General features: G+C 40.3%; 1 protein-coding gene across 3 annotated transcripts in view; it reads right to left on the bottom strand.

Moving 5' to 3' along the window:
• The window catches only part of DIP2A (disco interacting protein 2 homolog A), a gene marked incomplete at both ends in the record, with an annotated part of 134341 nt that overhangs the window by 34746 nt on the left and 73723 nt on the right, over nt 1-25872 (bottom strand). For 2 of the 3 annotated variants that reach the window (XM_082001749.1, XM_082001750.1), the window contains 14 exons: nt 2252-2391; nt 3452-3566; nt 5005-5124; nt 5622-5715; nt 6039-6103; nt 11927-12029; nt 12466-12575; nt 12848-12971; nt 13700-13810; nt 14051-14142; nt 15774-15971; nt 17708-17827; nt 18624-18752; nt 24741-24986. In XM_082001749.1, the coding sequence (XP_081857875.1) occupies nt 2252-2391; nt 3452-3566; nt 5005-5124; nt 5622-5715; nt 6039-6103; nt 11927-12029; nt 12466-12575; nt 12848-12971; nt 13700-13810; nt 14051-14142; nt 15774-15971; nt 17708-17827; nt 18624-18752; nt 24741-24986 (1767 nt within the window). The remainder of the gene's footprint in view (nt 1-2251; nt 2392-3451; nt 3567-5004; nt 5125-5621; nt 5716-6038; nt 6104-11926; nt 12030-12465; nt 12576-12847; nt 12972-13699; nt 13811-14050; nt 14143-15773; nt 15972-17707; nt 17828-18623; nt 18753-24740; nt 24987-25872) is intronic. The other variant, XM_082001751.1, reaches the window with a different exon arrangement.

The following is a 25872-nucleotide window of genomic DNA, read 5'->3' as shown; positions in this document are numbered from 1 at the left end:
TGTCCTCCAGGTGCCTAAGAAGAGTGTTTCCAGAATTAGTTGTTCCATTACCTTTCCAGGTTTTGAGGTCACGCTGACTAGCCTGTAGTTCCCTGGATTCTCCTTCTTGCCCTTCTCAAAGACAGGAGTGACATTTGCTTTCCTCGAGTCCTCAGGCACTTCTCCCAATCATCATGGTTATTGAAAGATTGTTGAGAGTGGCCTCACAATGACATCAGACAGCTCCCTTAGCATTCATGGGTGAACGCCCGCAGTGCCCATGGATATGTGCATGTGCTGTTTGCTTAAGTATTCCTTAACTTCATCTCTTCTAGGTCTTTCCCCCAGGTCTCCAGGGCCTGGGATTTCTGAAAGGCAGTTGGGATGATAAAGACTGAGGTGAAGAAGGCATTCAGTATCTCAGCTTTTTCCATGTCCTGTGTCACTGGGTCCTCAGCCTCATTCAGCAGCAGGCCCACATTTCACCTGGTCTTCGTTTTGTCACCTACATATTTATAGAAGCCCTTCTTTGTTGTCTTTAACATTCCTACCCCGATTCAACTCCAACTGGGCTTTGGCTTTCCTTACCCCATTTCTGCATGCTCAGTGTCTCTGTATTCCTTTCAGGTTACCTGCCCCTGCTTCCACCTTCTGCATACTTCCTTATTATGTATGATTTCTGTCAGGAGCTCCTAGTTCATCCATGCAGGACTTCTGGCATTTTTGCCCAACTTTCCACCCTTTGGGATGAACTGCTCTTGATCTTGGAGGAGGTGATCCTTGAATATTAACCAGCTTTCTTGGACCCCTCTCCCTTCCAGGGCCTTATCTCATGGGACTCTACCAAGCTGATCCCTGAAGAGACCGAAGTCTGCGCTCCTGAATTGCGGTGTTGTGATCTTGCTTTTGCCCTCTTCCATCCTCTCAGCATCCTGAACTCTACTATCTCATGGTCACTGTAGCCTTCAACCTTCATATCCCCAATGAGTGCCTCCTCATTTGTGAGTACAAGGTCCAGCAAAGACCCTCTCTTCATTGGCTCCTTTATCACTTGGGTCAGGAATCTGTCACTGATGCTCTCCAGGAACTTCCTGGATTGCTTATGCCCTGTCATGTTGTCCCTCAAGCATACGCTGAGGTGGCTGAAGTCCCCCGTGAGGACCAGGGCCTACAAACATGAGGCTGTTTCTAGTTGTCTGCAGGCGGCCTCATGCACTTGTTCTTCCTGGTCAGCCAGTCTATAGCAGACACCCACAATGTCACCCATACTGGTCTGCTCTTTAATCCTTACTTATGGCTCCTCAGCCATCCTCAGGTGAGCTCCATGCATTTTAACTGTTCCCTCACGTAAAAAAAATCTGTTCTCTCCTGCCCTTCCTAAAAAGACTGTATCCCACCATGTCTCTGTGATCCCCAGTATGTGAATGTGTCCAGAGGAGGGCAAGAAAGCTGGTGACAGGGCTAGAAGACACATCCTCTGAGGAGTGGCTAAGGACTTCGCGTTTGTCTAGTTTGGAGAAAAGGAGGCTGAGGGACAACCTCATTGCTCTCTACAACTTCCTTAGGAGGGGAAGTGAAGAGAGAGGTGCTGAGCTCTTCTTCCTGGGACCCAGGGACAGTATGCATTGGAATGCTTCAGATTTGACATTAGAAAACTTTTCTTTACTGAGAGGGTGGTCAAACACTGGAACAGGCTTTCTAGAGAGGTGGTCGATGCCCCAAGCCAGTCAGTGTTTAAGAGGCATTTGGACAATGCCCTTAATACCATGCTTTAACTTGTGGTCAGCCCTGAAGTGGTCAGGCAGTTGGACTAGACGGTCACTGTAGGTCCCTTCCAACTGAAATATTCTATTCTAATTTATGCTAACATGTGGACTATCACTCCTGGATGAAAGATAGTATTTCTTACTACACTTCACATTTTCTTCTGCTGTATTTGTTATGACATAGCTGTATGTTACTCAGCACATATTGTACGCTAATAAGCGTACAACAACAACAACACAACTCTGCATACCAGCCAAAAGCATCTGCCCATACCAAAACCTATGGTCATTGAAATTTATCGTTGATTAATCTCTACTGAAAACATTGAGTAATCTCGTTGAGACAGTAGTTAATGTCATATGTTTAGGTAATCCATCAAAACAGAATTTGTACTACCCTGAAGGTATTTATCATTTAACATTTTTATTTATTTCATCAGCACAAGTATAATAGTAAAGATAACTTATGTGGAGTATGCTTAACCCAACATGAAATGTTTTCCTACCTCCAGGCATAATCTGACCAACATCCTGTACAGTTAACACTGACAACTTCTCTTCTGTATCCACTCTTATCACGCTGAAACTCAGACAATTCATAGATAACACCGCTTTTCCTGGAGGAGGCCCACCCAATTCTGGGGGTCTGAAAAACAGAAAGTCAAATCAACAGACCAACAGCAATATGGTCATCAAAAACATTCTGCAAGTCTCTCAGGCTTGTTAAGGTAAGGAGAAATAATGGTTTCTCATTTTAAAAAAACAAAGAGTTCAAAAGTGGTGCTCTTAACTACATGAAAAAAAAGCTAGAACAAAACATCACATAGCTTCCTCCCACTCTAAAACATTACAGAGAGGATTTAATTCTATTATGGCAAAGAAGTGTCAAGAATAAGCATTCAAAAGCTAAATTTTGTAAACACAAGGAAAAATTAGGAAGTGTTTGCAGGGCTTCACACTTCTTACTCTGAGCAGCATTGATTGAGGACCAATGACTCCATTTTGTGTAACTTCTAAAGTTTCAGTATGGAACAGAGCAAAGATTCAAGGTGCTGTTGTAAAAAACAGTTCTTTAAGTGGGTTTTTTTTTTTTTTTTTAATTGGGAAATGTCAGTTCTTCCACCAGAGAAAGTACTCTCCAAAATCTCAAACTTTTTGTTTCAAGTTTTCTTGAAATTGATTTTCCAAAAAAACACATTTTGATCAAAACAACTGTCAAAAAAGTCCAGCATATTCCATCCATATATCTATTGATAAATTATCTCCAGAAATTCAATGTTATTTTTCAGACTAGTTACAAATACTGTTTTTCTTTCTTTAGCCCACTGTATACAAGACATTATATATAAGCAATTACTTGACGATTCAGCATCTTCTTCCTCCCAAATAAGATTTTTGGGGCATTTTATAAAGGTCCTCCAGCAACATCAGTGAGGATGAGACCTCGCAGTTTAAAAAAAAAAAAAAAAAAGGCAAAACCAACTTTATGGCTGACTACTTTTAGAAAATATAAAACGTTTTGAAGAAAAAAACCAAAAATCGTCCATCCTTCAGTGAAGGAGATACCTGCAAGCCTCAGACTTACTCTGTCTAGGTCTTTGGGTATCTTTATGTGGGCAATCATCTTTTCTGACTACTGTTTTAACACCAGATATATTTCAATAGTCAAGAAATGCTTCAGTTCACTTCTCAGAAAAGCGAATTACCTGCGAATAGCAACAGTTAGTGCCTCTGAAGAACTAGCACAGGGACAGATTACTTCTGGTCTCAAACCTCTGGACTGAAATACATTCAGGAATGCATCACAGGAAGATATTGACCCTAAAAAGAAAAAACACACAATTGGAAACATTTTGTCAAGGGCAGGAAAGCTTGAGCAGCAGGATTTCAAAATCTATGCTTACTCTCAGCAAAGCTATACAAATATGGTTTCATCCATGCACAAAAACAATATACTTTCAAACTGCCTAAAAGACATTCCAGCCTGTTACTAGATATTAGACTTGGAGGAAAAACTCCCAGTGGTTAACAACTGATTCACTGAATGAAATTCACAACTCTCTCTGGCAGCACTCCATAACGCTTAACATCATGGAAAGTCCTTCAGGGATCAGAATATTTTGTCACTAACGGTAACTGTACCTGTCGGCTTCCTATATAGCTCCTGTATGAGTGTTTCTTACAGAGGTCACAGTCCAAGGCATTTAGAAACTAGCATCAAACGCTTCCGACATATATTCACTTCAGAACTGTACCTGGCCTTTAGCACTCAGCCCAAAATGCACAAGGGTACCTCATCACTTACACAGCTTTGTATTTTACAGTTGTGGAATTGCAGCACATAATGCAAACCAGCAAACTTCACTGATTATACTACATCCTAGGTATAATTTCATGTCAATTCATGTAAGAGTACAGCACTGATGAAAAGATGAAGTTGAAAAAATGAATTTACACAGCTAAATATAGCTAAGAAGTGCAAACAGCAAGGAAAAAGCAGTGGCATCACTAGCATACAAATAGTATTTTACTGTAGAGTGAACTGCCTGATTTTCTAAGCATCGGCTCTGAAACAGCGCTTACAACCAATATAGTCTTAGCAAGACCATTTGAAGCTTTCAGCTTCTGCCATCACGATTTGTTGACCTCTCATCATGCAACTCCAACAAATCTGAAATACTGTTGATTTTCTAGTGTATGAGAACAGCGAAATTAAGCAACTGAGGTATATTCTTGCCTGTTGCAAAAGAAACCTCCCAGCTGCCTTCTCCAATTACTGTAAACCACCACTACATGATTGACAGAAAAGGCAAGAACCTACCGCATACTCTAGTTAACAGTTGTCATGGTTTTGAGTTAAGGCTGTGACTGCTCCCATTTTTATGTCCTTGCACATAACTGAGACAAGCCCTTGGGGCACATACAGAATTGGACACACTTCAACTCAGAGATTTCATGTCTACATGCAATACACAAGCAACTACCTCAAAACTGACATTATGATTTACTCGAAATTTTAAAAGCCTCTTTCAAATTACATTGCCAACTATTCTTTATATGAAGAATAGATCCTTCAGAACATTTTCTATGACAGTTTTGCTCCAGTGTCCTTGGCAAAGAAATACTGCTGCTGTCTCTGTTTTGCTGAAGATCAACTATAGCGCTGCCGAGTTCCTACAGCGCAAACCCAGAGTTCTGTGATTTACAGTGTGCTTTAGCTCACCTTGGACACACGCTCAGAAAATGCATCCATACTCACATGGATTAGCTCCATCTGCCACTATTAACATTCGTAAAGAGCTCAGACTGACATCTCTCTGATCCCTCTGAGCCAAAAGTGACCAGTGCATATCACGTGATTTTACTACCGCTACACGGGCTGAAAAAAAAAAACAAAAAAAACACCAAAACAAAAAACCATTATTATGGTGCGTGTGCAGAACAAAATAACGACCAGTTAGAAAATTATATAAATACTTCTGTGTATTTCCATAAATTTATTAAACAAATTACAAACATAGAAAAGAAGTACAAATGCCAAGTATTTAACTCCTGCATAAATGCATGTATACTCAAAGTATCCAGATGGACTTGATTATAGAATGTAAATGTTTATTCTAAATTCAAATACTGAGATGAGAAACAGTTTCTTTAAAGATCTATCAGGAGAAGCCATCAACATCACGCAATGAATCTATAAGTACATATAATACTGAAATGGAGTACCCAATTGCTAAAGCCGTGGCAAAGAAAGTTGGGTGGATAAAAGAGCAGTGGCCTCAGTTATAGCAGACATTTTATAGAAAGAAATTTATTTAATTTTGTTTTTAAATTATCCAAAAAGAGACAGGTTAAATGAAAATACTTGAAGGTTACCTTTGTATGAGCAGACTTTCTGTATCCAGGAAAGTGGATTAACCTTCATTAATGCATAGGGAATACTGATGACATGCATCCTGTTCATAACACTCTGTGAGAAAAATATTAAAAAATAAAATTTCAAGTGGCTCAAAGAATACACAGCATATAACAATACTTTAAAAAAAATCATCACAGCTACAGCATAACTCTTACATTTAACTGTCAATGAAAACTATGTGTATAGTCAGTAAAAACATAAACTATGCCTGTGCTGTCTGTTACTTTCAGTTTTTCAAAGTAACATTTTATTCTGAAAAATACAAGTACTGAAATATAAATAGTTTGAGAGAGTTTGACCTCATTCTGATACCAATACTCTGCCCCTGAGAGAAGCAACTTGCTGCAGTCTTTTTCATTCATTCAAATACTTACTGTTAATACGCCATGCCAAAGGCCAGCATCTCTTTTGAAATCCAAGACATTTGTTAGTGTTTCAGCTGAAAGTGAAGGAAAAACTATCAGACTTAAGAAGCATATTTATGAGAATATTTAAGTACTCTAAATATTTGTTAAAGCAACTGTGAAACTTCCAACACCATTAAGAAATCAAATCTATGTTGGCATGCCTTCTTGTCTGTAACAGACTGCTTAAGATGAAAGTGTCTTATTTCACTTAAAACAATAATCTTTAAATTATGATTATAGACTAGGTTATTACAAGGAATTTAAGACCCTGTCTTCATTGTAACAACACTTCCACGTGTTTGTTACCTTTGCCAATGAACTATGCAGACCAAAACTCTAGTTTTCATGCAAACATTTTCAGCTGAACTGAAAAAGTTCAGCTATATGTGAAAGAATTAAATTTAGTGAAAAATATTACCATGGCTGTACTAAATTTTCTTCCATGTTTTCTCTCAGAAATCCGAACACCGTATGTGATTTAAAAGAAAAGACTCAAAGATTTTCAATCAAAGATTTAACCTGATTTTAGAGGGATATCTTACGATCAGGTGAAACTTGCTTATCGCTGATGTAGGATGGCTCCATGCAAAATAGATTGTTCTTTGGGGTATTCCCCCCCCTTTTCAGAATGTACACAGCTATTTCCCAATAAATAAAATACTTCGGTAAGTCAGCTACATATCCATTCATTCTCCGGGTGACAGGGAGCTCCAGTCGCTCTGAGACAGATGTGTAGTCCCAGACATGAGCCTGTACATAAGGAAATGCAAATCCTCCATACCCTCAATTCTCTTCGACCTTCAGGAAACGTGAACTGCATAGAACTGGATTTGCTGGAGAAAGCAGCCAGCAGTTTCACACCGTCTTATGACAGACTCTGAATCTGATCCTCACATGGGCTGGATGAGCAGACAAGGAGGTGGACTGAAAACGTAACAACCAGGCCCAGAGGGTGGTGCTTGGTAGTGCTAAGTCTAGTTGGAGGCCAGTAACTAGCTCGGTAGCCCAGGGCTCAATACTGGCTCCAGTTCTATTCAGCATCTTCATTAACAATCTGGGTGATGGGGCAGAGTGTATCCTCAGCAAGTTTGCTGGTGACACAAAGCTGGGAGAAATGGCTGGTACACCAGCGGGTTGTGCTGCCATCCAGAGGGACCTTGACAGGCTGAGGGAATGGTCTGGCAGGAGCCTCGTGAAGTTCAACAGGGAGAAATGCAAAGTCGTGCCCCGTGGGGAGGAATAACCCCACGCACCAGGGCATGCTGGGATCCAACAGTCTGGAGAGCCACTTTGCAGAAAGGGCCCCGGAGTTCATGGTGGCCACCAAGTTGAACATGAGACAGCAGTGTGCCCTTGTGGCAAAGAAGGCTAATGGTGTACTGGGCTGCGTTAGGAGGAGTGTTGCCAGCAGGTCAATGGAGGTGATCCTTCCCCTCTGCTTAGCACTGGTGAGGTCACAACCTGAAGCACTGTGTCCATTTCTGGATTCCCCCGTACCAGAGAAAGATGGAGCTACTGAAGCACTGTGTCCATTTCTGGATTCCCCCGTACCAGAGAAAGATGGAGCTACTGAAGTGAGTCCAGCAAAGGGTCAGTAAGATGGCTAAGGGACTCGAGCATCCCAGGGCCACAAGGATGACTGGGGATTGGAGCATCTGGAAAAACATTATGCGGGGGTAACTGCACATTGGCCCAAGTTGCCCAGAGAGGTTACAGAGTCTCCATCCTTGGAGACACTGAAAAGCCATCTGGACATGGTCCTGGGCAATGGGCTCTAGGTGGCCCTGCTTGAGCTGAGGGGTTGGACCAGATGACCTCCAGAGGTCCCTTCCAATATCAACCATTCTGTGATTCTCATGTCCCAAGATACATTAGCACCCACTACCTAATTATGGGCTAGAAACTAGGTAAAACATGAGATTCTTCGAGGAAACAGATATCAAAGGGAGAAGTTTTTGATTAATGGTAGCACAGTTGAACTTCATGCACATGGTCAAAACCAGTTGCAGTTCCTGGCTATTCACTGAGAGACTGACTGAAAACAAGTAGATCTCTCACTTTATTCAAATCCCTATGGAGATGTTCTTTTGTAGGACATGATTAACTACGAGGAAGATCCCTGCCTTTCTGAAAATAGAAACTACTGTGGCCAAAATTGTGAAGCTGCAGGAAGCTATGAACAAAGCAGAAGGCAAAACTTTATGCTGGGTATGGCCTATACAGAACACAAACCTCGTGACAGCATCTCTAGCATGCGGCAATAGAAATTTGAAAAATGAACACACAAGAGGACAAGAGAATTCAGCACCCTCCATGAAGATCTGAAATGTTAATGGCTAGCAACACTACTCCACATTTGTCTGAAAATTAACATGTGTAGACGCTTTCGATCCATAATTGGTTGCCATCATCCTTTCAGGATTCAGGAACTGCTGTACAATCCTTTAGCTACGAGCTGGATCCACCCTCCCCCCTCCCAGCACAGTCCATGTAGTTGGTAGCTGTCATGGGATGTCCTGAAATGAAAATGGGAAATGGCCCTCTTTGATGATAACTAAAAAGAGTACAGGTATCTGACTGTGAAATCCTCTTTTACACTATCATACTATTTGTGTGAACTTTGGAGCACTACAGGCATAAACCAATTGCCCAAAGGAGAAAGGAAAAAAAAAGAAGTGCACGAGAGGATAGCTAGCAACTATTAGCAATCTGCTCATGCCCTCAAATGCGCTAACTAGAATCACAGACCTACTTCAAGTAATTGGGCCAGACGACTTGCACTAGGACTTTTAACTTTGTGATCTAGGCAGGCAGGGTCATCAAATGTGCAAAAGCAGTAAAGTCAAGTTAAGTTGGGTTGTTTTTTAAAACAGTAACTGTCAAGATTTCTTGATTAACCCTCTCTTTCATGGGTCAAGTGTCACACTCCTAGGAATAACAAAGTTGAAGAGTTGTAAGGACTATAATGCATATTACATCTCACCTAGTCATTACTGAGTTTCAAGTCAAGACTTCAAAAGACTTTCCCTTTTCTCCTGATAAGAAGCTGCACAACTGACACCAGCCTGTCTGCACAGCACACCAGTCTGCACTGTTAGAGCAGCTACAACTGGAACTGGCAGCATCCAAAGCTCTTCAAAGAGGTCCAAATGACACAAATAATCTCTAGAATCAGTCTAAGCAAGCTCCCTTAATTTCTGCTAGTACAGCTCCTCTAACTTTACATGTGGGCCTCTCAAACTGGCCCCCTTATGACTTCATAAAATGTCCAGTGCATTCAAAAGGCATTAGGGAGGGAAAAACAAATTCACAGAATCACAGAATCACTAGGTTGGAAAGGACCTTCAAGATCATCAAGTCCAACCACTAATCCAGCACCACCATGTCCCCTAAACCATGTCCTGAAGCGCCACATCCACACGTTTTTTGAACACTTCCAGAGATGGCGACTCCACCACCTCCCTGGGCAGTCTGTTTCAATGCCTAACCACTCTCTCGGTGAAAAATTTTTCCTAATATCCAATCTAAACATCCCCTGGCGCAACTTGAGGCCATTTCCTCTTGTCCTATCGCTGGTTATTTGGGAGAAGAGACCAACAGCCACCTCACCACAACCCCCTTTCAGGTAGTTGTAGAGAGCGATAAGGTCTCCCCTCAGCCTTCTCTTCTCCAGACTAAACCACTCCAGTTCCCTCAGCTGCTCCTCATAAGACTTGTGCTCCAGACCCCTCACCAGCTCCGTTGCCCTTCTCTGGACACGCTCCAACACCTCAACATCCTTCTTGTAGTGAGGGGCCCAAAACTGAACACAGTATTCAAGCTGCAGCCTCACCAGTACCGAGTACAGGGGCACGATCACTTCCCTACTCCTGCTGGCCACACTATTGCTGATACAGGCCAGGATGCTGTTGGCCGCCTTGGCCACCTGGGCACACTGCCGGCTCATATTCAGCCGGCTGTCAACCAGCACCCCCAGGTCCCTTTCTGCCGGGCTGCTCTCCAGCCACTCCTCCCCAAGCCTGTAGTGTTGCATGGGGTTGTTGTGGCCAAAGTGCAGGACCCTGCACTTGGTCTTATTAAACCTCATACAGTTGACCTCTGCCCATCGATCCAGCCTGTCCAGATGCCTCTGCACAGCCCTCCTACCCTCCAGCAGATCAACACTCCCACCCAGCTTGGTGTCATCTGCAAACTTACTGAGGGAGCACTCGATTCCCTCATCTAGATCATCTATAAAGATATCAAACAAGATCAGCCCCAGAACCGAGCCCTGGGGAACACCACTTGTGACCGGCCGCCAGCCGGATTTAACGCTGTTCACCACAACTCTCTGGGCTCGGCCATCCAGCCAGTTCCTCACCCAGCGAAGAGTAAACCTGTCTAAGCCACGAGCCGCCAGTTTCTCCAGGAGAATGCTGTGGGAGATGCTGTCAAAGGCTTTACTAAAGTCCAGGTAGACAACATCCACAGCCTTTCCCTCATCCAGTAGGGGGGTCACCTGGTCATAGAAGGAGATCAGGTTGGTCAAGCAGGACCTGCCTTTCATGAACCTGTGCTGGCTGGGCCTGAGCCCTTGGTTGTCCTGCAGGTGCCCTGTGAGCACTCTCAAGACCAACCGCTCCATAATCTTGCCCGGTACAGAGGCCAGGCTGACAGGCCTGTAGTTCCCGGGATCCTCCTTTCGGCCTTTCTTGTAGACGGGCGTCACACTGGTAAGCCTCCAGTCGTCTGGGACCTCCCCTGTTAACCACGACTGCTGATAAATGATGGAGAGTGGCTTGGCAAGCTCCTCCGCCAGCTCTCTCAGTGCTCTTGGGTGGATCCCATCAGGCCCCATAGACTTGTGGGTGTCCAGGTGGTTTAACATGTCCTTAACTGCTTCCTCCTGGATTACAAGGAGTATATTGTGCTCTCCATCCCCATCTTCCAGCTCAGGGGGCTGAATACCCTGTGGATACCTGGACTGGCTATTAAAGACTGAGGCAAAGAAGGCATTAAGTACGTCAGCCTTGTCCTCGTCCTTGGAGACAATGTTCCCTGCCATATCCAGTAGGGGATGGAGATTCTCCTTGCCTCTCTTTTTGTTGTTAATATATTTCTGAAAATGTTTTTTATTATCCTTTACGACTGTGGCCAGACTGAGTTCTAGCTGGGCTTTGGCCTTTCTAATTTTGTCCCTGCTTGACCTAACGAGATCCTTGTACTCTTCGTGAGTTGCCTGCCCCTTCTTCCAGAGGTCATAAACTCTCCTCTTTTCCCTGAGTGCCAGCAAAATCTCCCTGTTCAGCCAGGCCGGTCGCCTTCCCCGCCAGCTCTTCTTACGGCACATGGGGACCGCCTGCTCCTGCGCCTTTAAGATTTCCTTCTTGGAAGGCTGTCCAGCCTTCCTGGACCCCTTTGTCCTTCAGGACTGTCTCCCAAGGGACTCTCTCAACCAGTGACCTGAACAGGCCAAAGTCTGCCCTCCGCAAGTCCATAATAGCAGTTTTGCTGACCTTACTTCACTCACAATTCTATCATGTCGTGGTCGCTAAGCCCGTAGCAAAGCTGTTTTCAAGAGGATGAAAAATCAGTATAACTCTTACCACCAACCAACAAATTTATGAAGACTGGAAAATCCAAACCTTTGAATAAAATCAATACGGATCTTAGGTTAAAAAAATACACATTGATTATGATTTCACAAGTGGCTTCTTACTTTCCTTCACATATCACATTGATTAGGAATTTTGTCTTTCCCTTTGCAATTTAAATTACCAAGTCATTTTAAGACAGTAAGCATGATTTTACAGCATAAATTGTTTGAATAGTCAAAGCTATGAGTATCATTTTAAAGTTGTACCTATCTAACTTACCTTCTGAATAACCACATGCCTGAGTCAATGCATGACAGTGTGCCAGCATGGAAGCATGAGATATAGTAATGCCCACTGTGCTGCCCTCCTTACTTGTTTTGTACTGAAAAGAGAAAGTTTATACAAGCATTAGATTAACAACAAAATGTAGAAAATTTACAGTAGTGAACGGAAAGGGTATTTTGTTATGAAAATGAAGCAAACTTTTTGGAAAAGAAAATAAAAAAGCTAACATAAAAGATGCATTTATATTCAGAGAATACACTCATATCATATGAAATCTGACTGTTTCTCTACCCCTATTAAATAAATTGTCCCAGGGATCCCAAAATGCCAATTATCCCCAATCTTCAATCTGACTCAGCACAACCACTAAAATGACAGTTTGCCTGACAACCTCGAGGGAAGCATTCTTGTTCCACAGTTGAAAATACTGTAGTAATCTTTTTTATTGCATCAAGAGAATAAAAGAAGAAAACATGCCGTGACATACAACTACAATAGAGTAATCATAAGTTAGGCATATTATACTGCGTCACCTCAATGTAAGCAATCTCAGCACTGGCATCCCGTACTTGTGGATGCCAGTCCTTCGTCGGTTTTGCCAGATGCTTCCCATCAATCACAAACCAAATGAGACGAGGCCAGCCTTCAAAGAAAAAGAAAAGTTACTGTCATTACAGTTCCAAAAATCAGGGTTTTTTCCCAGTTTTCAGAGATAACAACAGGAGGCAAGCAAAAGCTGCAGCACCATCACCCTGACAGGAAGAAGCAGCACTAAGTACTGTCTTGACAATGAAGGCAGTTCTTTATATGTAAGCTAGAAGCATGCAAGCAAACTCAAAGACTGTTGTTTAACAACAGCAATGGATATATCTACCCTTTATCCTATGAAGACATTTGAGTAGCTTAAAAACATACCTTTGAATGTGACCACCTCGCCAGTCTGAGCTTTAGGAAGGCCTTTTTGACAGGCATCAGTGGTTAAAGCCAGTGTTACTCCACAGCTGCCCAAAAGAAATCCAACTTGCTGGCTGCCAGCATCCTATAGAGAAACGATGTTACAGCAAACTTACAAATAACAAAGCTTTTGTACAGTTCACCATAACTTTTCCATGTTTAGAAAATATTAAGCCAATTTATATCACAGGAAAAAACAAATTTCTAGCCCATAAAACCTTTTATGGAAGACAAAAGACTGAAGTCTACACTCAAAAGGCTTAGTTTTGCTTAGTGCCAAATAAGTTAGATTTGCCAGTAGATCTGGCAAGCAATGGTAGCAAAACAGTATCAAAAAGCAATGGCTTTGCATCCCTCTCTAACTCAACAGGGACATTTATAAGTTCTGGTAAAACAGAGAGGTGGTTTGATGCTGTTTCTGAGTCCTGAGGCACTGAAAAGCAGAGCCTATAGCTTTTCAGCTCTTCCCTAATAGGCTCAATATATGTGGGATTATACTGGAATTTCCAGTAACTATGGGTCCCCACCTGCCTGTGCTCTCATTACTCAGCATGAAAGCTGAGAAGACAGCATTTCTGTGTTATGTTTTGCGAAATACTTTCAGACATCTTTTCAAAAATAAGGAATTAAAAGAATTTCTACAATTATGTAACCTAAAATAGTTAACTTACTAGCTTCATACTATTTCCCCCCTTTCCTAACTAAGTATTAAACACTTTCCAAGCATATGATGTGCACTAAGTAGTTCAGCTGATGCACCATACTGCTTTAAAAAGTTACAAAACCATAAATACGTTGAATGTATTTGCCTACCTTTCTTGTTAGTGGAACTTCTATTGGGACAGGAATAAGTTCCGCCAGGAGACATCCATAAAATGCCACCATAAACATAACTGGATCACTATTAGGAAATACAAGAGCTACCTACAAAAATACATTAAAATAATAAATGTTTTTTGTCATTGTTTGTGGAGGGAGGGCTGCCTTTTAGTTTATGGAGAAAAATCTTCACAATGTTCAGGTTCATATTTAAACTAGCAACAGAAATACTAAATGTTGCGATAATATACTATTACAAGTCACAGCATTACAAGGCTTTCTTTAGCTAAAGCTGTTCCTCACTGTCTATTTTATCCATAGAGACCTTTTCAAACAGGAGCCTACCCGGTCTCCAGGCTTCAGCAGTGGTTCGTTCTTGGTGGTTAGTTTGTTTAGCAGGGTATATGCTAACTTCAAGCTTCGACTCCACAGCTTGCCTAAAGAAAAAAGACAACACAGAAATTAAAAAAATAGAGACTAAAATTTTAATATTTAATTTACAAATCTCAGTGCCTTATATATGCACTAGGCAAGTTGGTTGTATAACAGGGTCAACAGGCAAATGAGCAAGTAACTGGGGAAGAGCTAACATTGCTATTGTGAAAGCAATTCCACCTCACAAATCTGCTGTCTTCTTCGAAAGTTTCAGTGCATGCGCACACACACACATAGCATCTGGCTGATACAACCTAACTGCATTTCCAAAAAGCATGTCACAACACTCCTTTCTAAGGGCTTTTAGAGAAAGCAAACTGCTTGGGATAAAAACAAAAATCCTAAACTAGACAAAAAATTAACTGAGATTTAGGAAACAAAGGGTAGGACTAAATGCCACAATATCTGGCTCTGTGAAATGCCAGTTCAGTGCTCAGTAGTGATCTACACAGCTCTCAATAAATCAGAACAAAAAAAATTATACCAAGTTATTAAATACAATAATCTACTTATTTGACACAATACAAAATCAATTTTTAATTTGTCACCTCCAAAAAAAAAAAAGCTTTGATTAAAAAAACTGTTTATAAAATATTGAGCAACACCAAAACTCTTCCACTGTAAATGGTAAATCAAAGCAAGAACCCCTGCAAAGAAGCATGCCGTGGCAAACGGCATGCACCTGGAACTCAGCTTTCTAGTACAGGGTCTTTATCATGGACTGACATCCATACTGAATCCCTTCAGACCATGTGGCAATAACACAGTTATTTTGTGTTTGTCAGTCTCAAACTTCTTCACTTCAGCAGGTTTTCTTCTGTGTTATTTCCACTCACATAAAAAAAGTTACACGGGACTCAAGTACATCAAATGGCCAGTTCTATAAAGAACATTCAGTGCAGTCAGCAGAGAGCACAAGTACAGTTCAGAGCTTTGGCTTCTTTTTAGTTTGTCTTTTCCCTTCTTTTTTTTTTAAATGTAAAACTAAACATGATATTCTAAACAATTCTTAAAGCTCCACTGCAAAGAAACGAAACTAATACAGTTGCTCAGTTACATTTCCTGTAGGCATACTTCATCTGTAAGAATGCAAACAAGAAATTTTTACATTCTAACACACTATACAATGAAGTGCTGCAGTTAACTGTCCTGGCACACAATTATCTTCCAAAAAATGCAATTACTGTAATACTTCCAGTTCATTGATACAGGCAACTTTCACTTCCCACAATAACATCCTTAATATGCTCCTGAAGTACAAGTCTTCTCTACAAGGATATGCAAGAACACGCTAAAATTTAATATCTACTCTGGGAATCTGAAGAGTGCATTATTACTCACCTGCTTCTGCCTCCTATTTTATACCAGGCTATTCTTAGTGTTCCTTTAAGCAAAAAGCCCACAAGTGTTTGAAATTTACAAATAGCCACTTGTAAAGAATCAATACCATATACATTTTCCCTTCATTAACTTTCTTTAAGATGTTTTTCATATACAATTAATTCATCATTTGCATTCAAATAGCAATCTCAAATTACCTGTCATGAACAGAGTCAGTCCCTCTTAAGTAAAGCAAATCGTTCGTTCCACAATGAAGGCCTAATTCTTCTTTACAGTTATCGCCAATACCTACCATAGGTGAGCGTATAAATCGCTTTCCCCGTCGTATCCAATGCCGTCAGACAAGGTGCTTTCGGCTGGGTAGTTCCCCAGCGCTGCAGGGCAGCCAGCAGAGAAGGCGGCCAGTTGGTTACCACGCCTAAGGGTTCACCTTTAAGTACATTCATTTGATCTCCTTCAGGCTTTGGTTGATTTGGGTCAGGCTGTTGCACTAAAACCACAGCACAATAAAATGGCAAATGTCAATCCTTACAAAATGTGCAAGTTACACTTAAAATACAATTCTACAAACCGTTCTCACCTTCCTCTTCCTCACAGCTATCATTACTTCTTCTCTGCTTTATGATGCTATGCTAATAATCTGTTGGCTTCACAAAAAATAATTACCATCACTTTGGACTTCTGATTCCAGATTATTCAAAGGACCTGGCCACAGGAACAGAATTTGAATCCCTAGTTCACTCTTTTTCTCTGCTTTGGAAAGATGGTACTTTCTGCAGTTTGTTCTGCACTTCTATTTAAACGAAAGCCTACACCAAGTCAAGAGCCATTTGCTCTCTGAGCTGTTAAAATCCTGCCCCAAGCTGCTCAATAAGGTGAAGTATCTTGATCTCAGCAAAACAAAGTCATCGTTTGATTTAGCTAACAGTCAATCTCTGCAATAGCTAAAATTAACAGTTCAAAGCAATGCTCTCTGTTCTCCACAATGACATATATGCACCTCAATGAAAGGTGTGAAAAGTCTGCCTGAAAAATCTTCAGTGAAAGACTATAGAACCGCAATCACTTCATATCTTAAAGTATCAAACAAATAGTACAAGGAATCTAACAGCAGCTCCGCAAAAATGTCACAGAGAACAAAATTTTCATTTAATTTTTAATGAGAGAACAGAACAAAAATAGTTCTCCAAGATCAGCTGATGCAGTTGGTTTTAAAGGCAGCTACATATTGCTAGGCAACTTCTACATTCGTTACAGATGCTTTTCCTTCTGCCTGGACACATGCATACAGAGAAGAAAATAGTGGTTTTTAGCAGTATCTGCAGAGCATGTGCAAGCACTATCCTTTCACGTAGTACACAGACAAGACATATTGCACAGTGCACTCAACGCATTTAATTCCTCTGAACCTCTAAAATAATGAAAGTTTCTGGATTTCAAGAATAGGATATTAACAGGCACGCAAACAACATTATCATAATGAATTCCACTTACTAGCAAGTAACTTTTTTCATCTATCTATCTTTGGGCACTGACCAACTACAAAGGAGCTTTTCAGAGCAGAATGTGGGGGTGCTTGTAGACAAGGAGCTGAATGCAAGTGGACCAAGAGGCCGTGGAATCGCCATGTTTGGAGATGCTCAGAACTGGACTGGACACAGCCTTGAGCAGCCTGATCTAGTCAAACCTGCCTTGAACAGGAGGTTAGTCAGAGGCTACCAGAGGTCCACTGCACCATCAGTCACACTTAGGCTGTGCTCTGACTTACTCCAAAGAGTAAATTCACTGATTACCACAGGGCAGAGTTTAGAATCTCTGAGGCAAAAAAGTCATCACCACACATGACAATTTCTGGATGCACCAATGAAGTTCTTGACAAAGATGTAAATAGAATTTCTCAAAATAAAATAATCATAATAAAATATAAAAATGTAAATCACTGTCTTTAGTATTCACTAGCTCATCACACTGGTCCAAACTGGGCTGAATCAGAAGAGTTTCCAAAGCGAGGGAGGAGCACAGAGAAAAGTACACTGCGTAGGAGGGTTGAGTTCAAGATTTTATCTCACTTGTGACAGCATATGACCTTTCTCTCTCCAATATAACAACTCCACCATGACTTGTTTTCTATTGGGAAGAGAAAGAGAAAACACTTGCTAAGACGTATCAGTTCTTTTGTGAACTGCTTACACAAAGAGTGAAGAATGTATGTGAAAGAAAATTAACCTTCTAGCAGTTCTTCAAAATCATCAACAAAAAATTCTTTCAAAGGTGGGCGCTTTGGTCTTTTCAAGGTATTTAGAAGCTGCTGGATTTTAGAGGACACTCTGCTATTCACTGGGACACCTGCCAAACAGAAAAAATTTATTACTTACCATACACTAATGAACACACACTAAAACACATGCTGCCACACTGCTGACGACATCACGCTGAGCTCAGCGCAGCTTTCAGGTGGAAGAGTCATTCAAGGTGAGCAGCTTGTTTGGAAACAACCAGCTTTAATCAGTAACAGTTTCAATCATGGATTTATTTGTTTTAAAACACTACTGTTCCCTAGGTACCTGGCTGATGAATATACCTTTTCACACTTTAAATTAGCTTTTCAAACTGCTGACTCCTTCATGAGGTTCCAATACAAACATGAAGAATGTTCTTTTCTTCAAGAATCTAGGTATTTGCTACATCTTACTTTCAGAACTGAATGAGTGTTGTGTGAATGCTTGGGGAAAAAAAAAAAAAGGTGAATTTTCCAATATTTTACAGGGCTAGCAAAAAATAAACATGACACAAAATCATGTTGAATGCTGATTTTCATTTGTATATGTGATATATTTTTTAAATGCAATATAAATGTGTATGTAATTTTATATTGCCTCTAAACAAATAATGTGAGACTAAAGGGCTTACATTCCCTTTTACCAGAAATACACAAAAATGGGGACATGGCTCCCACCAGCAGAACACAGGAAATACAGTACAGTTTCCTCTCCTGTGGTAGACCAACAGATACACCATACTACTGCAAAGCTTTGGAAGGGGCAGGCACATAGCACACAATGGGTGTCAAGCTCTGTTATACATTCGCTTATTCAGAAAAAGGGACAGAGATTGAAAGGCAATAGGTTTATAATACAATCACCATCTGCAGTTTCCAAAATGTTGCTGTTGTAGCCTCTGGGAACTCCTCGTACTGATGCTACCTGTGGACGCTCATGATGTAAATGTTCCACCAGCCCAGTGGTTACGTCTGGAGGTGCAGAGTGGTTATCTGTAGAAATGGAAGATAAACATGGGAGCTCATCAGTCATCTTAAGAATCAATATATCTGATGTTGCTTCTTACAGTGTTCTTGCTCTTTTCCCATGTGTCTTTAACAAAACTCTGATTTCTCTAATCAAACTGTAACCAAAATCTTCTAGGTACAAGGGGAATCCTGAAACGAACCGCCATGTCTCTCCAGGGTGGATAGGAGCTATTCCAACTTTCAAAGGGATCCAAACAAATTCTGACAAATAGAGAGAGTGGTAGGTCACGCCATCACTTCAAGGTGAAAGTAAGGAGATACATTCATAATGCATAAACAACACAAATCTACAAAGAAAGCCCATCTCACATGTCTCAGTTGTCACAGGCACCCGAAGTGTCACCACAAAACTGGACTGACTAGTCCAAGTCCCATAGGAAAAGAAAGGGACAAAAGCATAAGGTTTAAAAGAAGGGAACTTTTGCCCCAGGGTAACATGAAGCACTTATCTACATTCTGCAGGCTATAAAAGGAAGACTTTTGCTGAGAAACACAGATTAAGATTTAAGGTGGCAAAGATAGCACACTTAGGTCTGAACACATCTTGAGGCTGGACATGGAGAGATTAGAGGCTCCCTCACAGGAAAGTAACTGCTAATTTAAAAAACTGTCACCTCCAGTTTGTAAGACCAGTCATGGTTTTACTTTAGCAGCTTTTCTTACCACCTGTTTTTAACAGTCTCGTGACAATACTGTAGATAAAAGCTTCCTGTTTAAGTTGTGGTACAGACACAGCATACTCTTCACTGGGGCATCTATCAATGAAAAAAGCTAGAATACCTTTAACACTCAAAAAAACACCTGTGGTGTAGATGTCAACGTTACAGACACACACACTGCTCAACAGATACGATTTAGCACAGCGGCTGGGCATGACACGCTGTTTCATTTTAATGGTTTGTGCTACAAGTAATAAATACTTAAATTTTTTATAATATGTATTTACATAGAGAAAACAGGGTATTTCTCAAATCCTCACATACTCACAGGGGCTTGAGAACCACCTTGTAACAACCTCGAGGCAAAAGCCTGCTTTCTTTGGAATTGCACTACGTTTCTGTGCTGCAGAACAATGCTCAGGGAATACTGTAATTCCAAAATTGTGACCTAGATTACAGAACCGGTTTTGAATGGAATCTCAGGTTAGGAAATGGCAGTATCCGGGAGAAGTGTTCAAACAAGAAAAAACAAGAATTTGAGGCCTGAAATATTCAGAATCCTAACGAGTAAAAATAGGAGTGCAACAAGAAAGAGCTTAAGAACACGCTGCTGCACTGTGCTGGAGGAACTGCTTGGGGTCACACAGCTCTGCAGTGATACCCCCTGAAGAACCTCAGCATGCCACAAAACCTGCAGAAAGAACTCAAATCTTAGGCTGATCTAGGCAGTTCTGTGCAATACAGATATTGCCCCGCCTATTCTGAGGAAGCGATTAGCAATAAGATAGCAAGTGTTCTCTGTTCACAGATTTCCAGAGCTGACATAAAAGCCAGCAGTACAGCTCTAAGCAGCTTTAGAGGGATCACCAGAAGAAGAAATTAAACCCATTCTCATACTTCCCAACAGTCATCACCATAATGCCAGTTTCTGTACTGCAGAGACCTGCCTTGCTGGGTACTAAGCAAGGACCACAAATTCCTTTCACGTGGGTAAGGTACATGAAGGACAATGTTTCACTTCCTCTCTCTGACAAATGCCAGAGTTAGAACCAGGAACAAGAAAAGGTGCCAACTGTGTCAAAGCTGATCTGTATAACCACTTTACAGGGCGTATAGAAAGTCCCTGTATTCAGAGTCAAATGGAACGCTCTTGTTGTGTTGTATATAGTTTTTGAACTGCTTTTTGGTTGGTTGGTTTTTTTTTCCTTAGCTTTACCAAAGTCACAAAACACAGACTTCATGCAGCAAACAAATTAATCACAGAAAAGGACAGTCTCAAATGCACCTGGTTCCCATACTGCAGCATCAGCCCACAAGTCCATACTTCTCAACTGACAAACCCTGAAGTGATTATCAATGTTTAAAGCTTCCACTCCTTGAATACATCAGCAAGAACTACAATTAGAGATGTGTCTGCAGTGTGGATTCATCAATGGAAGGCCCCGAAATGGCATTCCTATAGATGTAGTTGTCACCACCGAACATTAAGGTGACTCAAAATGTACACTACAAGTGATGTACACATAGGTACAAATATAACAATCAAAGAGAGGACAAGAGAGACTGACACACACTGTGAGACTTGGTGTACATATGGGTCAGAAGCCGTGCACCAAGTACAGAAGTTGAAATGCTGAACAGATGCAGGTTTTACCATGCATATTCCTGTTGGGAAAAAGCCATCTTCCGTCCACATGCATAAGGCAGATATTTGAAATACAAAAGCTCTGCAATTAGATGCTCAGAAAATAACATAAGGAAGAAGCTATTTGGGAACATTTACAGAAGAGCTATCTACTTGGGAACAGCTCAAAGAAATCACAAAAGAGAATGCTCAGAAAAGAAACAAACAAACAAAAACACATTAACAATCATTCCAATTGAAAACAAGCACAAAAATTAGCTATATATGGAGATGCTAATGTAGAGCATTCACATATCTTACAAGCATCTCAGAGCCAAATTTTATGCAAATCAATGTCCCTCACCATAGAAGGGAAATGGCAGGGGTCTTTATGAACAACTTCTCTGCTGTCCATTCATCTTGCATACAGCAAAGAACTGACACTCCCTCCCAATTTTGCCATGAGAATCTTCAAAATTCTTTCTACGCATGTAGAAGGAATAAGTTCAATTTTCAGTATTTATGCTCAGATAAAAATCGCATTCACTTCATTAATTATTTAGGCATTTTGTTAATATATGCCCATGAGAATCCATGAAATTAGTCTGCACCATCTAGAGATACTGTGGCAAAGCAGAGAAAGAGAAGTGGTAAGTAGTCAAAAAAAGAGTCTGAGCAGACTTGCGACCAGGAAAAAAGTTAATTTGATTTAGACTGAAGTATCTTTCCATTATTGATTAGAAGACAGAGATAAATGCAAAAGAGAGCAGTGGCCCAAGAAAGAACGTATGGGACATGACACAGAAAATTAAAAGCTAGGCATCGGAGAGAAAGTAGTCTCTAAGGAGGAATCTCAGAGTGAAGCTCCAAACACTTTAGAAAAAGTCCCTACTTTTCTACCAAGATTACTAAAGGAAGTTGGGTTAGTCCTAGAGGCTGTTTTGCCTCTAGGAAACCACTCAACCAAAATGGACATTTAAAAGAAATTTATTAAATTGTATTGAAAAATAAAACAAAAAGGAGCACACCAACCCAGCCAGAACACAAAATAGGATCCACAAGCCACTACTTTATTCTTGCATTTCTTCTTCAATAAACTCTTCGAAACTGTTTCTAACACATTTCACTCTCACAGCTCCTGTAAAACTGCTTACAGAGCCACAGGACTTCAAAACACCTGCCCTTATAACCCTGCTTCCCCTTAAGAAAGGGAATTGTACTTTTAAGTCTTTCAATAAATAAACAGCAGGTCAAATACCATTATAATCTATTCTCCCAGTTACTCTGAAAGAGATAATTTGGGAAATACTCCACAGTTGCGATGGTGACCTTGGAAAAAACCCTAGACACACTGCTAGCCTTACACTTTTTAAAGAAAATATTACACTAAAAGAAAGTAAAGGCCCCAAAACAATATGTAGATGTTGTCCTTGCTTTTACAGGTGAAAGATAAACAGCTTAAAAATAATACATATTCCTATCTGACTTTATTAAACACTGTGACCTTGCACTTCCAACACTGCAGTCTATTGCTTGGGAATTTCGTATGATCTCATCATTAAAAACGCAAGCTGGAGAAGATGAGCTGCAAGGGAACAATCTGCTAAATTTAAATTCTCCAACATATCAAAATCGAGAATAGTTACTCAGTATGCAGTCAAAATGCAGAATATTTCAGTAAGGCATAGCGTTTAAAATATGTAAGATGCCTCTTATATTGCTGATGTCAGCACATTAACTGAGAAAAACTCTTATGCTTGATGAAAAAGCAAAGGGGTCCTTTTTGAAAGTGTACTGGTATTTATTGATAAACAAAAAAGTTTGCAATGTAAGAACTGAGTAAGTTTTCATACTCTTGTGAGCAAGGAAAACTGTAGACAAACATGAAAAATGTCACAATGGAGTTGTTAGTGGACAAGTATGAATGTTACCAAGCTAGAAATGGAAATCAATGGAATATGGCAAGCATTTCAGAAATGAGGAAAATTCTTCTTATGCCAAAGGACATTTTTTTTGTCAAAGGCACTGGAAATTTACCTTTCTAAATATTTTTAGTAGATCAGTTCTTAACAATCCCTGAGCTTCCTTCCTGATAGATACTATAAAGCATATTTACTTCCCATTAATGATATCTCAAACCACTCCACTGCATGCAGTCCAACATTTAGCTGCTCAAATGCTGGACTTTCAACTGTTGATAAGGCCTTGATTTCTCATACACTTTTGATGATTAAATAGTCCTGATGGATAGGCTGTGAAATTCGGTATGTATTTATACGGCCTGAGATATTAGACATAACAGGATGCTGTATTACATTTTGCATATCTTGCAAGTTTTTACAGATATATTATGAATTTCAGTAGTCACAATTACGGCTAACCTTCCACGTTTATTTGTTAATTTTGAGGAGCTAAACATGATTCCTATAAATCCATAATGTGAAATCCAGAATGCCCTCAAAGCAAGCCGTAGACATATTCCATCTTTCTTACATCCACTAATTAAAAAGCTTGGAAATGGTAAAATGAAAGTTTAGATTTCTTTAAAGGCCAAAGCATTTCAGTATGTTTTCCTTATCTGATCTAACCTGCTCTCTGTTACAAAACAGAAGAAACTGCCTGTATAGTGTATGTAGGGATACAGTCACAGATACACAAGAGGTCAAGTAAGTAGAGCACTAAAACGGCCAAAACCTGAAATATCTAGGAACGATGTATGTGATGCCTATTACATATTACTAGAAGCACAAGCACTTCATGCAGTAGCCCATACATAAAACACAAACTTCATTTCATTTTTCTAAATTACTCTGGGGAAAAAAATTATTTGAAATACAAAGTTACTTTTTCTCCTCTAGGTTCTTTCCCATTGTTTAACCCCACTGCCAACCTGTTAAATGCACATAAATCCACTACCAATCTTCACTACAGCGTAGAAAAACACTATAAAAATTATTTCCATGATGGAATAAACTGCCTTTCTCCCTCCCTACCAAATCTTCCAAAAGCAGAAGATTAGCGCTCTGCGTTTTAGGACAAAAAAGGTAATCTGAAGTTCTGGACCTTCAGTGTCAGAGAGATTGAGACGAAACCCACATTTACATTTTGCCTTACCAGTGCTTCTGTATTTTCATTCTAGTTTCACAGTAAAGGACTATTCTTAAAATTTAAGGACTTACTTAAAATTTAATTAAGGGAAAAAAAACCCCCAAAAGCAAAAAACCATTTCAGCTTGAAATCTTGCTTTGTCAGTACCTCTGATTTAGTAACTTTCCAAAAGATCCTGTATGTTTTTCTAGTCTTCTGGGTGTTTACCCACTGAGTCACATTTGAAATCCATAACCCAACACTGTCTAAGGTAAATACATGTAGATCAGAAAGCATGCACCAAAAATATGATCCCTTTGAAATTGTCCTTTTGAATCCAGTAAAATTGAACCTTATTTTCTTGATAAATCAAGCATTTTACCAAGAAGAATGCATGTTCAGATCTCATGAACAACTGGTTTGGTTTAAATGAAATACATATATATCATACATACCTGGTCTGTGGACTGTACACTTTAAGGCTATTCACAGACATCTTCTGGTGAAGACTTTTGTGTTTAGCCCTGCTTTGGGATTTTTAATTTGATTTTATTCCAACCACACAGGCAGTTCTTTACTGACCTAGCTGGGTGTGTGCCATGAGATCTGCAAGCACAGTGGCAGCAGCGGTGGCAGTAGCAGTATTGGAAGCAGCAGCAGGTTTCCCTCCTGGATGAGATGAGGTGGAGGATGCAGAGGATGAGGTGGAGGAGCCCTGAATAACCCGGTTAAGCCAGGGCTCTACGTTGGAATGGCTCTGGAACGGAGTGGAGGTGATCCGCCCTTGCCGACGTAACGAGCCCTCATCTTCTGATGCTGACGATGTGTCTGTGATTAAAATAACGATGACAGGCATGTAATGTGGGAATGACCCAACAGACGGGAACATGAAGTTTTTCCATGTTCTTCTTGCAGCTTTCTCATGTGCTACACATGAGATGCATGTATTAAGCAAATGGTATATTCACATGCACAAATTGCCATTTTTTAGGTTAATGCAATAACTTCTACACATTATAGCTAGGACACACTTGAAGCAAAGTTTCAGTTACCTCCTGTATTTGGACCAACATAAGACTCAAAAAAGGCTTCTACCTAAGGTACCTAGTACATACACTAACCATTCTCACTGAGCATACCATGCCTATTCCACTGAAAGAATATTTCTGTTCTGAACAGGTAAATCGTATTTTATCCCACCTGAATAAATTCCACTACATTTTTGTTGGGTATTTTCTCTTTAATTTGGAGGGTGAAATTCTTCACTTTTTGATTCTTTTGACAAACTTTTTGAGAACTAACTACAAAAAAAAGCACAGTGCTATAAAGTTCAATGAAAGAGTAATTTCATTAATCTAAGAATAATTAAAAGGAATTTAAAAGCATGTATTTTAACCACATAAATGGATATTATCGAGCACTACATAGAAATGCTTAGTAAAGCATCTTTTCATTCTACATGTATTTTTGTTGCTGTTAGAAGTCTAATAAAGGACTCCTATTTTAATTACCATTCAGTTATTTACAACTTTCCAAAAGTTTCCCTTTGGCACTCAATCTTCCCACATCTATTATCCACTCAGTAACAAATAAAAAGGTCTTTCTAAATATCAAGAAAATACATCACTGTTGATTTTAAGTGAAAACCAGAAACTTTTGTTACAGAAAAAAAATCTTGCCTTTCTAAAGAAACTGATGCATTTTAAGAACTTGA

Source organism: Phaethon aethereus (genome assembly GCF_964289735.1).
Source record: "Phaethon aethereus genome assembly, chromosome: 6".
Lineage (NCBI taxonomy): Eukaryota > Metazoa > Chordata > Aves > Phaethontiformes > Phaethontidae > Phaethon > Phaethon aethereus.
Note: the sequence above shows the minus strand (reverse complement) of the source record. Positions and strands in the feature narration are given on the sequence as shown.